Source organism: Protomyctophum parallelum, assembly GCF_964188405.1.
Source record: "Protomyctophum parallelum genome assembly, chromosome: 11".
Taxonomy (NCBI): domain Eukaryota; kingdom Metazoa; phylum Chordata; class Actinopteri; order Myctophiformes; family Myctophidae; genus Protomyctophum; species Protomyctophum parallelum.
Window position 1 is genome coordinate 24,018,612 of NC_139707.1, and position 16,277 is coordinate 24,034,888.

The following is a 16,277-nucleotide window of genomic DNA, read 5'->3' on the forward strand; positions in this document are numbered from 1 at the left end:
GAGGTAGCAGGTTTCGGAATCCCGAGTAACAACTCACCAAATACACTTCTCCCCAGACCTTCTGGTGTGCTCCTCATAAGCTTTCCTCTGTCTCCAGTCATGGCTGTCCTCAGTATTGTTCACTTCCCATTGTTGTCGACGCTCTGTTGTTTTTGTCTCGCTACTTTTTATTTCCTTGTTTTATGGTGAATACTTGTAAATGTATGTGAAGTTTTTGTGTGTATGAGTGTATAATGTATATATATATTCTGTGAAAGTATGAAGCAGCTGAGATTGTGAAAAAAAGCAGTTGTAAGAAAAATGTATGCTTTTAATTCTGTGAAGTTGCCTAAACTGAAATAAAAACAAAGTAAAAAAACAAACAAAAAAACGGATATTACACAGATAAAAAAACCCCCAGGAAAGTGTTTCTTGTGTCCTAAACATCACTTAAATCTGGTTGAAAAGGCGGTGAAGTGGCCCTTTAAGAACTCTATGGAAGGCTGGATATGTGGTGAGACTGGAGGTCCAGTCCCTGCTGGTTCCTACTGTTCACTCTAGCTGGGTCTAGGTGCTTCTCTGACTCAGCCACTCCTCTGGAAATCCTCCTGGTGGTCTCCTGAACCAACATAGCAGTAGACAACATGAAATGTACATGGATTAAAGCTAAAGAATCACACAACTGAAACACCTCGTATGCCCAAGTCCTAATGTGCGATTTGTGAAACGGTGTGAAAAGGACCCCCCCCCCCCCGACACTAGGGCTGCTTCGTAAACAATTAGCACTATTATGTAAAATTTCGTTATAGTAATATTATTCCTGCTGTATTAAATATTGCCAACCAAGTGAAGAAATCACAGATTGAGGCTTGCTTTGAGACCATCAGAGTTTTATGGAACATGCATCTAAACATATTGCTAGTTTGACCACTTAAAATGCTCTAATCTTAAAATAATAAGCAAGAATAGCCCAACACACTCTCAATGTGTCGCTCTGCTGCTTGTAGATCGGATATTTTCACCGCGCAATACTGCTTTCATTTAAGACATGCTCGCTTCTATGGAATCCAAATGAATGAAATCAGTCGTAGCGACTGAGAACTTGAATCCATGAATGTATCGTCAGCCTAGCTTAGATGTCAGCGTAATTCATGTGTAACCGTGTACCTGCATGGACACATCGCAACTCTCCCGTTCTTCCTGAGTTTCTACTGTATTCGTTGTTGACTCTCCAGGTAAGTAGGTGTGTGTGTGTGTGTGCGTGTATACCTGGTAGAAACAGGCGGCAGGGTGATAATGCGGGGTCGTGCTGTAAGGATCAGCTCTCCATGGAAAGCTTCCATCATTATGTTCTGTACAGTGTTCAAGAGGATGTCCTCACACAGGTCAGAGAATTCACGAGACCTGGGGGAGCACACACACACACACACACACACACACACACACACACACACACACACACAGTCAGTGTGACAACACACTATACAAATGGTGTGACTATGGATAGGATGATTCATATTGTTCAAACGAAATATAGTGATTATTATAACAATGTAAAGAGCCTGCTTACTTGCGCATGCTGTCCTGCACAGGGTCTTCCTGCATCGACTGTGACGGCTGTTCTGTACACTGTGAGTGTTGCATATTCTCCACGTGTACTATGTTCTGCTGACCGTGCACGTGATGTGTATTCTGTGCACGTTGCATGTGTGGCATGCTCTTTGTCTGCTGCCTCTTCCCCGACGGTCCTCCTTTAACGCCCACACCACCGGCCACCGTGTGGCGCCGCTCCCTCCGCCCAAACCCTGTTCCCTCTGGTGCACAGTGAGGTGGGGGAGTTGGATGAATGTAGGCGGATGGGGGACAGGAGGAGGCACGGGAGGGGGGCGAGGAGATTGACGGAGAGGCAGGGGGAGGAGGAGTTTCTCTGAGGGAGGGGGGTGAAGAGATTGACGGGAAGGCAGGGGGAGGAGTTGTTTGTCTGAGGGAGGGGGGTGAAGAGATTGAGGCGTGGGGCAGAGAAATTTCTCTGAGCTGGCTGAAGTAAGGGATGGGTTCCGACACTCCGTCCACTAGAGCCTGAGCGAAGGACGGGTCGTCCAGAACGCTCCTGGAGGAGAGACGGACACGCAAATCGAGATGCGGTGTGATATTCAGTTTATATAAACTAGTCCATACCGTTTGGGGATATGATATTCTTTTACTTTCTTTTGCTGAATGCGGTACATTTCACCAATGTGAAGGAGGATCCGGGATCTGTCCTCTATCGTCTTTCCTCTGTCAGTAAAACGTACTTGAGTACGTTATTACCGTAGATACATTAACCTATACTTGAACATTCCAGCCTAAAATTTTGAGCTCGGAATATCTGCCACTTATATATAACCCGTTTTGCGATGCTCAGTCAATCGCAGTGCAGAATGGCACATACTTCCAGCCAATCACAATGGCCATTTCGATTCAAATTACTACAATTTGAGTTAGATGCCATACCTAATCCCAGGCCTCAGAAATACATGTCAAACCTGAACTTTGGCCACCAACGCACTTACCTGTGTCTGCATTAGTGTTTACCTGAGCAGAGAGCCAAGTATCTGTGTGACGATTTGTCTCTGAGGGCCGTGTGTGAGTGGGGGCAGTTCAGCAGTGTGGAGAGGTGTGCTACAGGGAGACGTATCCTGGGGCGGTCTGATGAAGAAACATTAATCCAACTAGTTAATACCATCTCTATTAGAGCCTGAACTTTTAGTTTAAAAAAAAAGGTCAAACACTTTTTGAGCTATGCCGGGATGAGCACATCATTGGGGGATACAAGCTAATAGAAACTGCAGGCTTTCTAGTCCTGAAAAGTTGCAATGCGAAAATGGAAGCCATCGTTCTCACGAAAATCTATAACCTCATGAACAGCTCTCAGCGGGTAAATGGGGCTGGTCAAGGTCTCAGGTTCCAACTCAGATATTTTAGATTTTCCCTCCTGGGGGTTTAAGAGGTTTGCCTAATGAGGTCACTGGAGGACGGTTTCTAAACTGCCCACAGCCCTCCAATGAGACATAGACTGAGTAGAAATTGTTTTTGCCATTTTTTTTTGTGAGGACCTATTATATTAACAATATAAATGTGGGTCCCAGAGATAGAAATGCCATTAAATGGGGGGTCCGTAGACTAATAATGCATGTCAAAACTAGTGGTCCTTGAAATGAAACGGGTTGAGAATCACTGCTAGAGCTGTACATATCTTCTCTCATGGGGGTCCCTGACATATCTCTTCAAATGAAGGTCAGCAGGGTAATTAGTGTCATGAAAATAAGGGTCCTTGACATGAAAAAGTTTGGGAACCACTGACCTATAGACATAGTGCTTATTGAGCTGGTCAGGAAAGAGTTTCTGGTACTCCAGTAGACTATGGGAGCGTGCCGCCACCCCCAGATGCAGCAGAGAAGGACGAGGGGGTTCAGGACGCTGCCATACTGCTGCCGCTTCTCTCTGTGCCCGCCGCTCTGCCCGCGTTGGCCTGGCACACATACCCGCCAGTATGCCACTGCTGCTGCTGGAACGGATAGGGGGAAGAGTCTGAGGGGTGAGAGAGAGAGATTGGGATTGAGAGAGAGAACGATAGAGGCCGCGGCAGGAACAGTGCTTCCCAATGTTTTGGGAGACCCAAACGAGAAATTAGACGTTCGCCCAGGACCCAAACTAGTAAAAATACCAGATCTACAAGCTTCTCGTCGCATTGTGAGCTTGTTTTCTGATTTAGGGAATTTCTTCCAAAAAATTATAATTGAAATCAGTTTTTAATTCATGATTTTGGGAACGCTTGTTATTTTAGAAATAATACTTAAAAACAAATGTAGGAAAAGAGGGGGGAAAAGTGTTACGAAGTGTTGGGAAACAGTGCTATTATGCCATACACACAACATCTACACAGTGTTTATTGGTCGAGTGACGAAGCGAATGTGAAAGTATTGTAATGAGGCTATCTGTCTGTGTATGTTACTCTGTCCACAATGATTCAATAGTATCATTGTCAAATCACAACATATTTATTATATTTATTGGATCTCTAACTCAGTTATCTGATATATGGTGCTATTTGGTGGTCAAGGTCAAGAAGCCGAGTTATATTTTTCATACTTTGCTCTATTCATTGTCAATATGATGTCTAAAGCCCAACACACACACCGGCGCCAGCGCGCGTCGGACGCCGCCGGGGTGCGATAGGTTCATTAAAAATAATGGAGGCGGCTGTTTTGACGCGCGGCGGTCGCAGACGGTGTGTGATGGGCTTAAGTTTGAAACACTACACTACCAGATAAACCAAATGAACATGGACACTGAGGTCATCTAGCGATGAGCCACATGTCTTCAATATGCATGCAGATTCCCCTACACATATTCAAGTAATTTGTCTGCATATATATGCATTTTAATTACTAACTAAATGAATGCATGAAAATGAGTCACCTTGAATTTCCTGACTGGCAGCTCACTCCTCACGACTACTGGATGTTCCTGAAAGAAGATGAGAAATGAGTGAACAAGGAATCATTAGGGGCCATTTGGCAGTTACAGGATCTACCAAATCTGTACAGCAGAACCTTGTTTACTGGAGTCCCTGAAGCATCGTTCAGGTCTTTCTCTGTGATGGTAAACTCATTCCGCTGTCTCTCCTGCTCTTCCTCCCAGCGCTGCAAAGCATCCTGGTACCGAGTTAGAGCTTCCTTCTGGGTAATCTGGAGTAGAGGGGAGGGAAGAATGTGAATGTATTGTGCGTGTGCATGTGCATGTGTGTCGCGTGTGTGTGTGTGTGTGTGTGTGTGTGTGCATGTGTTACCTGGCAGGTGAGATCTTGCTGGTAGATGGCTGGGCTACCAGAGGCAGTCAGTGTGAGGACAAACAGAGCGCCCTCCCCTGGACACAGAGTGCCTCGCTCTGGGTGGATCTGCACTACCTGACATACACACAATCACAAAGACATTGGCATTATAGCTGTGGGAAAGACTTAATTTCCTGCACACCTAATATCATTCACATGTATGAGCACAAATGCCAAAGCACAGACACAATTGTTTTGAAAGTTTTGCACTTTGGACAATGTATTGGTCAAATCATTGGTAATCTATGGTAAAATTGTGGAAAAGTCCTACATACAGTTACAGTTGTACAAGTACAGTTGCACAAACCAAAATGCCACTTTAATTTTCAGATCTCAGGTGAATATAAAACTAAGAACAGTTGACTATGCGCAATATTGACTATGCAATGACCTATGATTACACAGAAGTTACACAGAATACCCACCACCCCCATCTCTACATTCCATTGGCATTGAAAATGTAACATCTATCAGGGGTGGTGATATAAATTATGAAAATACATACTTTGTGTGCGACCTTTCCTTTTTGATCGTGTGCTGCAAGTGTATTTATTTAGAAATTTCACTAGGGGATAAGTCCCTTGAATTGCAGGGGGTCCCCTTCACTTTATAATTCTGGGTGCCTGCCATGCAATGGCAGAAACACAGGTTGAAATCCGCAACACATACTTAATTATTATCGTACTAATATATGTTCCGAAACTTTGACCTCTATAGCCGGCCGCACGGTTTACCAAAGCCCCGCAATATATACATCAAAACGTGCGGCTCGGCTGGGAATGGTGTGCTTGTGATTTTCTTTCCATTTCGGGTTACCGTGCCGACGTAATTCGCAATAAACTACGCGAAAAATGCCCCATTCAAAGTCAATGGGGAAACGCGTGGAAAAACAGAAAACGACACGTTACTTTGGAGCCACATTACTCTGGCATACCGTTACGTAGAAATTCGAATACGTTGCACGGTTTGCCCGCTATCGCAGTTCAAAGTGTGTGTGGTCTGAGCAAAAATCTCTACGCAGAGTGTCGCACGCCCAGAGAGAGACCGGCTCAGAGTGAGAAGCCACTGTGAAGACTGTACCGAAAATCTCAGAACAAATTGTCCTCACGGCCAAAATATTGGGTCTCTTTCACCCAATGTCACAACCACAGCCCTGAAAGCGACAGGTGTACCATCATAATGTGTCATAAAACTCCATGTTAACTGCCTGAATGAGTCAGCATTTTTTTCATCACAAACACAATTTCTTAACTCACTCTTATAACCACATTTTTTATCGTACCAATACCATGATCGCACACGGCGTACCTTAATGTCTCGGGTCACTCACGGCGAAAACAGAAATCGCATTCGACTTTTACTTTTTGCGATAGAGCAATTTGTTCGGACATAATGTCGCTCACTGAGTCAGTGTGCTTTTAACTTTCAATAGTGGTTGCATTCGCATAGAATATCCCAGGTGAAAATGATTTTGTTAATGATTCAAGGTGAAGTTGACCACCTCTCACACACGCGCACACACGAACGCACATGCACGCACATGCACACATGTGCACGCACACACACACACATTGAAAGTTAATGGAGAAAATTGGGGAAACACGTAACTCTGTCATTTCTCGAACGTTTCAGAAGCGGGGTGGCTCGCCGGAACCGGGCCGCCCCCTGAACGAAACCAAATGGACCCTTACAGCTCAGACATCTTAGCATGTTAGCATTAGCATGTTAGCATATTAGCATGTTAACATGTTAGCATGTTAACATGTTAGCATTGGCATGTTAGCATGATAGCATTAGCATGTTAGCATTATCATGTTAGCAGCATGTTAGCATTTTAGCATGATATCATGTTAGCATTAGCATGTTAGTATTAGCATGTTAGCATTAGCATGTTAGCATTACAATGTTAGCATTCTAGCATGTTAGTATTAGAATGTTAGCATTAGAATGTTGGTGGCAACGTAATGCGCAATAAACTTAGACAAAATAGCCCATTGAAAGTCAATGGGGAGACCTGGCTCACATGTAACCAAATGGACCCTTCTGAGAGGCTAAATTTCATCAAATGGTGGTCCGTGGCTCAAATGCTGCACAGACTTGGCGAGCTTCAGGCACCCAGAAAAATGTCTTGAAAATTTGTTTCTAGTTATTTCTCATTTCTTATTATTTCTCATTTCTCATTTCTTATTATTTCTCATTTCTTATTATTTCTCATTTCTCATTTCTTATTATTTCTCATTTCTCATTTCTTTTCTTATTTTTATTCTTATTTTGTTCTGATTTTTTTCTGATTTTCTTTCTGATTTTTTTCTGATTTTTTCTCATTTCTCATTTATAATTATTTCTCATTTCTTATTATTTCTCATTTCTCATTTCTGATTTTTTTTCTTTTTTTTTTTCATTTCTCATTTATTATTTCTCATTTCTGATTTCTTTTCTGATTTTTTTCTTGTTATTTTTCTTATTATTTCTCATTTTGTATTTTTTTTTTTGTATTTTTTTTTTTTTCCTATTTCTTTTTCTTCTTTTTTTTTCAATTGTTTTCCTATTTGAATTTGGTTCGATTTGAGATTTGTTCGATTTGAGATTTGTTCGATTTGAATTTGTGAGATTTGTTCGATTTGTCACACGTTCGACGTTCGATTTGAGGTTCGATTCGATTTGTTCGATTTGAGATTTGTTCGATTTGAGATTTTGTTCGATTTGATATTTGTTTTTTATATTTGTATTTGATATTTCTTATTATTTCTCATTTCTCATTTTTATTCTTATTTTTTTCTTATTTTATTTCTGATTATTTTTTTCTTATTTTTTCTCATTTCTTATTATTTCTCATTTCTGATTATTTTTATTTTTATTTCATTTCTCATTTATTATTTCTCATTTATGATTATTTTTCTTATTATTTTTCTGATTTTTTTAATTATTTTTCCTATTTTTTTCCTATTTCTTTTTCTTATTCTTTTCCTATTTTTTTCCTATTTGAATTTCCTATTTGAATTTGGTTCGATTTGAGATTTGTTCGATTTGAATTTGTGAGATTTGTTCAATTTGTGAGATTTGTCACACACGTTCGACGTTCGATTTGAGATTTGTTCGATTCGATTTGTTCGATTTGAGATTTGTTCGATTTGAGATTTGTTCGATTTGAGATTTTGTTCGATTTGAGATTTGTTCGATTTGATATTTGTTCGATTTGAGATTTTGTTCGATTTGAGATTTTGTTCGATTTGAGATTTGTTCGATTTGAGATTTGTTCGATTTGAGATTTGTTCGATTTGAGATTTTGTTCGATTTGAGATTTCTTTTCCTATTTGTTTCCAATTTCTTTTAATGCTCATCGCATTTCTCATTGCTTTTTTTCTCATCGCATTATTTCTCATCGCTTTATTTCTCATCGCTTTATTTCTCATCGCATTTCTCATCGCTTTTTTTCTCATCGCATTTCTCATCGCATTTCTCATCGCTTTTCTGATCGCATTTCTCATCGCATTTCTCATCGCTTTTCTCATCGCATTTCTCATCGCTTTTCTCATCGCATTTCTCATAGCTTTATTTCTCATCGCATTTCTCATCGCTTTATTTCTCATCGCATTTCGAGATTTTGTTCAATTTGAGATTTGTTCTTTTTTTCCTCATTTCTCATTATTTCTCATTTCCATTTTTTTCTCCCATTTGTTTCCAATTTTTTTCCCATTTGTTTCCCATTTGTTTCAATTTTTTTTCCCATTATTTTCCAATTTCTTTTCCCATTTGTTTCCAATTCTTTTTCCCATTTGTTTCCAATTTTTTTCCCATTTGTTTCCAATTTATTTTCCCATTTGTTTCCAATTTTTTTCCTTATTTGTTTCCCATTTGTTTCCTCATTTCTCACATTATTTCTCATCGCATTATTCATCGCATTATTTCTCATCGCATTTCTCATCACATTATTTCTCATCGCATTATTTCTCATCGCTTTATTTCTCATCGCTTTATTTCTCATCGCTTTTTTTCTCATCGCATTTCTCATCGCTTTATTTCTCATCGCATTTCTCATCGCTTTTTTTCTCATCGCATTTCTCATCGCATTTGTCATCGCTTTATTTGTCATCGCTTTATTTGTCATCGCTTTTCTCATCACATTTCTCATCGCTTTTCTCATCGCATTTCTCATCGCATTTCTCATCGCATTATTTCTCATCGCATTTCTCCTCATCGCATTTCTCATCGCATTATTTCTCATTGCATTATTTCTCATCGCATTATTTCTCATCGCATTTCGCCGTTGTCGCATTTCGCCGTTTTGCCGTTCTCGATTTTGCCGTTTTCTCGATTGTGCCGTTTTGCCGTTTTCTCGATTGTGCCGTTTTCTCGAATTTGCCGTTTTCTCGATTGTGCCATTTTTCCGTTTTCGCATTTTTCCGTTTTCGATTTTGCCGTTTCCTCGAGAGTAGCCCAGGTGAAATGATACATTATTAATTATTCAAGGTCAAGTTGACCACCTCTCACACACGCGTGCACACGAACGCACACGAACACACATGAATGTCATCAAATGGTGGTCCGTGGCTCAAATGCTGCACAGACTTGGCGAGCTTCAGGCACCCAGAAAGATTTATTGAAATTTTGTTTCTAGTTTTATTTGCATTTTGGGAGGCTGACCCCTACCTGCTGGTTGTCCCATGCATAATGCACCGTGTCGGTGTTTGACACATTGTTGAGGAAGAGGATTCTAGTGGGGCGGGAACACACTGGGATATCACCAAGCACAATTCTCTCCTCTGACAGGAAAAGCACCTGCAAAAAGATAAACACACAGATGCACATTATGCAAGCACCCATGCATGAGGTGTGTGTGGGCACACGCGCACGCACACAATTCTATAGTCAAGTTACCTGTCCAGGTAAGGGTACTCTCTGGACACAGGGCACAGAAGGCTGGGCATCGTGCAAATGATGAGGATCCGGCGAACAAGATACCCGAGCATCGAACCCACAACCCTCAAAGCTCACCACCATGGATTCCCCATCCTGGATGTGAATAGAGACATTCACCTGGAGACATAAAAACAAAGACAGTACTTGATGTCAGATAGAAGAAAAGAGAAGGATGCATATTATAGCAGACATGTTGGTGTGTGTTTATACAGTACAGAGTACAGTACTACAAATGCACAACATATTGCATAACTTTGATCTTGCACTGTAACTTGTTTTTCTAAAATAGAGAATCTATAATCTCACGTGTCACGAATCATGATGTGAGCTTGTAGATCAGCTTTTTTTTAATCTTTCACAAATAGGGACAGCAGGATTAAAGTGGTACAATACAATTGTAATAATAATTAGTTTTAAACTGTCAAGAGTAATTGATGTGTAGCTTAGCTTTTACAATATGACCGCTTCGCTTGGTGCGGGTGTAACAATACAACATGGACAAATTCAAAGGAGCCTTGTGCAACGGCCAAGTTTCAAACCCAGAGATCTCTCCCACCACCACGTGGGAATCCAAACATGTTACTGCTCGCTCAGTCAAATGGGTTTTGAGCTCGGGCAGAGCTACTACTACTACTACTACTGTAGTGCCTAAATCCCTATATTAGGTGCTACTGGCTGCTGACGGTTGAGGATGAAGTTTGGACGTGTGCTGAAAGAACTGAGGTCCAGAATGTTCGTAGAGTGGATATTAAATTATATTTATTTACCTTACAAAATCCTATACTTTGAATGCTAATAACATAAGTAACAGTATGTAAGTAAACAGTCAAACGTGGTGAATGCAACAGTCCCTGTCTGCACAGTCAGAAAACAGTTTGCCTCCTATCAACAACACCTGCAATTCATTAGGGACAGGGTTAAATACCCTCCCTGTAACTATGGCAACCTGAACTTGACCACACCCCTCAGTGGACATCATTGGCCACAATTAGGAGACTCAAATGGCGCTTACACACCCACCCCTAATTGCTACTGGTGTGAAAACAGAGCAATTCAACATAAAAATACAAAGAGCCATTAAATAACAACCAAAATTCAAAACCTTTTAAGCATTCATAACTCAGGCAATATTCAAAATTGCAAACATAAACTGTCTACTTAGAGAGGGTGTATGAGTCAGAGACTTGCTTAAAGAGCCTCAGCCCCAGTGTCTTTGTCACAGTCATGAGAAGCAACACAATTCTCACTATCAAATATGATGACAACATCATCATCATCATGGCAATTCGGGCCATACAACCACCCGTCCCGATTGGCTTCAAAATACCTTTGTCTATGGTAGTTAATTATCTTCTGAATAGGTATTGGAGGTTCATCATCCAACCAGTCATCCATGTTACAGTCTTGTGACTCTTGTCCAAAACACGCAAAGTCTGTTAAAGTGTGTTCAATGCATTGGACTTAAGATTGTAACAGCCGGCGGCGGCCATGTGCCACTGAATTATACCACACACTTGAACGCCCGTCAGTTTTGAAGAGATGCAAGCTCCGTGCGGTCCCACTGCTGGTGCTGGGCTGGCTGCTGCTGCGGTATAGTGCTGCCGACGTCACTCGGTGAGCGCCCCTGTAGCTCCGGGTTAAAATCGACCACCTCCCAAACAGCAGCTGCTTGTAGACGATTGCTCACTGCTGGCTCTCCACCGCAGATCCGTCCACTCCACACCAAACACACACACACGCCCTGTCTGTGTGTACTGTGTCCACTGTCCAGTCCAATCCAAACGATGCTGCTTCCCACTGTGCAGTACTGATCCTCCTAGACCTATCGGCAGCATTTGACACAGTGAACCACCAGCTGCTCCTAGACACCCTAGCGGATCTAGGCATCGGTGGAACGGCACTAAAGTGGTTCTCCTCCTACCTCACCGACCGGACCTACCAGGTTTCCTGGAAAGGTCTGTTATCATCCCCCCGAACCCTCCAAACTGGGGTCCCACAGGGATCTGTACTTGGTCCCCTCCTTTTCTCACTGTACACTAAATCCCTTGGCACTATCATCTCTGCTCACAATATATCACTGCTACGCCGATGACACACAACTGTTTCTATCCTTCCCCCTCTCTGCCACTCAGGTGGAAGAGCGCATCACCGCATGCCTGGCTGACATCTCACAGTGGATGTCCTCCAACCACCTCAAACTGAACCCAGACAAGACTGAGCTTCTCTTCTTCCCAGCTAAGTCCTGCCCTATGCGGGAGCTAACTATTTCCGTAGACAAGGCCCTGGTAACGTCTGTCCCAACAGCCAGGAATCTTGGTGTTGTCCTGGACAGTCAGCTCTCGTTCAAAACTCACATCACAGCTGTCACTCGATCCTGTAGGTTCACACTCTAACATACGACGAATTAGACCGTTCCTCACCCAGGAATCAGCCCAGCTCCTAATCCAGTCAAAACTCGACTATTGTAACTCCCTCCTTACTGGCCTACCAGCATGTGCACTTAAGCCTCTCCAGCTGATCCAAAATGCCGCAGCTTGCTTGGTCTTCAACCAGCCAAAATTCTCACATGTCTCCCCCCTGCTCCGCTCCCTCCACTGGCTCCCGGTTGCTGCCCGCACAGAATACAAAACTCTGATGCTGGCATTCAAAGCAACCAAAGGTATGGCTCCCCCATATCTTGCAAGTATGATCGAACCCTACAAACCCTCGCGCGCACTCAGATCAGCCAACACAGGGAAGCTGGAAGTACCCTCACTAAAAACGCCGGGACAACGCTCCACACGTCCCAAACTCTTCTCCCTTCTGGCTCCAAAACTGTGGAATGCACTTCCCATTGCAGTCAGAACTGCAGCATCACTCCCAATCTTCCGCCGTAATCTGAAAACCCACCTTTTTAGACTCCATCATGGCCCATAGCACTTACCCTACCCCCTTAGATAGCATTTCTGTAGACTTAGATAGCATTTGATACAGACTTATAGCATGTTATGTAGACAGCACTATAATTGCATTGTATGTAGTCATAGCACGTCATAGTACATATGTATAGCATAGTAGTATAGATGTATAGTTTATATGTATAGCTTCATTATATAGATATTCCACTGTTACTTTCTTAGCTTACGCATGTTTCTTGATAAATGTTTTTATGTGATCTATTCCCATGCTTTTTTTGTTCTTGCTTAGTCGCTCTGGATTAAGAGCGTCTGCTAAATGCCTAAATTGTAATTGTAAACGACCCCGGTGGTTCCCCTTGCCAGTTGCCTCCCAATAGACAACCAGCGTGGAACCGAGGCTGTATTCTGACTAAATGTAGTGCCTAAATCCCTATATTAGGTGCTACTGGCTGCTGACGGTTGAGGATGAAGTTTGGACGTGTGCTGAAAGAACTGAGGTCCAGAATGTTCGTAGAGTGGATATTAAATTATATTTATTTACCTTACAAAATCCTATACTTTGAATGCAAATAACATAAGTAACAAACAGTCAAACGTGGTGAATGCAACAGTCCCTGTCTGCACAGTCAGAAAACAGTTTGCCTCCTATCAACAACACCTGCAATTCATTAGGGAGAGGGTTAAATACCCTCCCTGTAACTATGGCAACCTGAACTTGACCACACCCCTCAGTGGACATCATTGGCCACAATTAGGAGACTCAAATGGCACTTACAACTACTCACATGTTTTACTTTTACTGCAATGTAGGACTACTCTGTTACAAGTAAAAGACTGGAATTAAAAATGTACTTGAGTAAAAGTAAAATTTGTGTTATCATAATGTACTTTAAGTACCAAAAGTAGAAAGTATGGTTCTCAGTATACAGAATGTCCCATTTCAAGTAAAAGTATAGGCCTAGTACAAATACCTCAAAATTGTACTTAAGTACATGTACTTAGTTACGTTCCAAACTGGTTCCACTTACACGGTACATTTTGGCCTCCAGAGGAGCAAGGAGCCACTCCAGCTGGGCTGTCTTCCCGGGGAGGACCTCTCCCTCTGGGTTAAGGCAACACAGCACTGGCTGGTTGAAGTTGTCCACCTGGAGCTGCTTCAAGGGGGCTGTGTCCACGTTGTAATGGACGGGTACCCCGCCTCCGTTATACAGCTCGTACACCTGCGGACAGCAGGCCACATGATGATGCTACAGTCACACACACATCAGCCTGGCCCAGCCAGCGTGATTTCTGGTCTAGAGGGGCGGGTGCCGCCAGGATCACGGCGGTGGATTCTATAGGTTCACCGATCTGAGTGCCTGCCTGCCTGGTCCCGCTTCCCTCCACCCCTCTCCTCTCTTCCCCGGGAGAAAACAGCGCAGAATACTGACGTCACCAAATTTGGAGCGACGCCTCTCTGCACTGTAGTTCACTCCCACTCCTAGACCAGGAAATGTGTCTCGTTTTCCCAGGCTTTTCTTTTTATTGCAGTCTCCGAGGCTACACACACATAAATATCCACATGCACTAATAGCACCTTCCCTAACACACACACACACCTGTCTGGGTGGACTGAACCCTCCGATGGCTATGGGAGTGAAAACATGTCGACTGGAGGTGTAGTGGAGGTAGGGTCTGTCTCTCTCCACGGTCACCCCCTGGAAGTTCAACTGCACACACAAACGCACAGTACATGGACATACTATGTACACAACTCGAGATATAATTAAACAGTAAAACTGCAATCCATAATATTTATGTCCTACCCATGATATATACCCCTATGATATTGCACTTTGAGCTTCAGCCAATAACACTTTACCATGCAGAGCGGTTAAAAAAGTTGTATTCATTCAATTAAGTTCCAGATTACAGTTAAAAACATCCTACAAGGGCCCGGGCCACAGGCGTGGTGGTACGGGCACACTAGCCTGAAATGCCAGCCTGACAGCGTGTCGCAGGTTCGAATCCCGATCCCGACCACCTTTGCTGCGTGTCACTCACATTTCTCGTCAGTCTACTGTCCTATCAATAAAGGCTTAAATGCCTATGCTGAAAGGTTTTGGGTTGATCTGTTGTTGATCTATTTACAATACTAACCAATACAGGGTTAAGAACCAGTTTTCATAATGGTAAAAAAAGAAACGTACATCGTTGTACGACTTTGAGCTTTATTTCTAGACGGAATACAGAGTTCAGCCTCACCTGAATCTCTCGTCCGTGGGAGAGTTTAAACAGGATGGGCAGTCGGTCTGTTCCTACAAACTCATGCCTGAGAAGTGAGATAAGATAAACACTTATAACAACATTACTGTCATCCTATCTAAATAAGTTGTACAAGTTACAATTATAAATAATATCCTATTCTATAGTACTGCCATTGACCTGTAGCTGAAGTGCACTGCCCTCTGCTGGCCAGGTTGCAGAGTTCCAGAGCTGGGGGAGATGCTGAACAGATGGTTGTCCTGGATCTAGCAACAAATGTAATAACCCATAACCCATCTATTTTTAATGTTTTTGATAGTTCTAGTAGACTATGCAAAAATATTTTGGTTAGTTGTGTTTTATTGTTTAGATTTATTTTAGTTAGTTTTCTTTTGTTGTTAACATTTTATGTCTAAACTCTGTCTGACAAAGAGACTAGATTATCATGTTCAACCTTCATCTGAGACAGCTCAGTGCTGCTGAACTCTCCGGTCTCCGTCCAGTACTCCAACTCTATCTGCTGGTCCTTTGGAAACAAGAATGCCCTGGGAGGAGAGGAGAAGCCAGACAGTCAACAGGACATCAGTGATTCTACATCCTTTCTAAATTTCAAGGACCCCCAATTTGATTTGCATTAGGACACCGTTTCATACGATAGTTTATCTCTGGGACCTCAATCTACACTGTATTATCATCAGTGTTCATTTAACGCTGAATGAACGAGGCGATAGCCCCAGAGTGAGAGATGTGTCAGTGAGCAGTGATAGCTTATCACCACGGCGAGTGACGTAATGTTGTAGTTTTCTAATCTCTAACCCACCGCAGTGATTAGATAGGGTCCATTTTTGTTTCTAACTATCAATAATTTAGCTGGGGATCCCCTAGATCCCCCTCGAGGACCCCAGAGGTACCTGGACCCCACATTGAGAACCACTGGTCTGTCTGTATGACAATCTTGTCAGAACATCAGTAGAAAAAAAAGTAAAAAGTAAAACAAACAAGAAAAACGCTGTTCTGCTCAACACCACTTCATAGCACTCAAGAGAATGCATAAATAAGCATATCACACAAAAGACCAGAAAACCTTTCTATTCGGTTTTATAGGCCCAATCCTGAATACCAGTACCTTTGAACATAATAATATTCATAGACAATTCTGACATTTAATTGGTAGAGGGAAGATATTCTATTTTGAGATATTCTTCCTAGATGTTCCTTCCTTGATAGATCATGTCTGTTTTACAGCAGCATTTACAAACTTTTTCAGACCTTTAACAAACTCACATCTACACTCCAGTTTGCTCTACTATAACGACTTCCCTCCAGCCTAACCAGTCTACAGGGATAGATCCAGGGTTTCCCTC

The 16,277-nt window shown here is 42.4% G+C and overlaps 1 protein-coding gene across 1 annotated transcript in view; it reads right to left on the reverse strand.

Moving 5' to 3' along the window:
* Nucleotides 1-546: 546 nt before the first annotated feature.
* The window catches only part of cfap65 (cilia and flagella associated protein 65), a gene marked incomplete at its 3' end in the record, with an annotated part of 34,821 nt that continues 19,090 nt past the window's right edge, over nucleotides 547-16,277 (reverse strand). The window contains exons 21-35 of the mRNA XM_083776728.1: nucleotides 15,368-15,458; nucleotides 15,094-15,179; nucleotides 14,914-14,980; nucleotides 14,268-14,378; nucleotides 13,698-13,889; nucleotides 9,731-9,865; nucleotides 9,503-9,631; nucleotides 4,811-4,927; nucleotides 4,584-4,709; nucleotides 4,441-4,488; nucleotides 3,323-3,549; nucleotides 2,554-2,667; nucleotides 1,550-2,089; nucleotides 1,249-1,383; nucleotides 547-598 (exon numbers count right to left, since the gene is read on the reverse strand). Coding sequence (XP_083632854.1) covers nucleotides 547-598; nucleotides 1,249-1,383; nucleotides 1,550-2,089; nucleotides 2,554-2,667; nucleotides 3,323-3,549; nucleotides 4,441-4,488; nucleotides 4,584-4,709; nucleotides 4,811-4,927; nucleotides 9,503-9,631; nucleotides 9,731-9,865; nucleotides 13,698-13,889; nucleotides 14,268-14,378; nucleotides 14,914-14,980; nucleotides 15,094-15,179; nucleotides 15,368-15,458 — 2,170 coding nt within the window. The remainder of the gene's footprint in view (nucleotides 599-1,248; nucleotides 1,384-1,549; nucleotides 2,090-2,553; nucleotides 2,668-3,322; nucleotides 3,550-4,440; nucleotides 4,489-4,583; nucleotides 4,710-4,810; nucleotides 4,928-9,502; nucleotides 9,632-9,730; nucleotides 9,866-13,697; nucleotides 13,890-14,267; nucleotides 14,379-14,913; nucleotides 14,981-15,093; nucleotides 15,180-15,367; nucleotides 15,459-16,277) is intronic.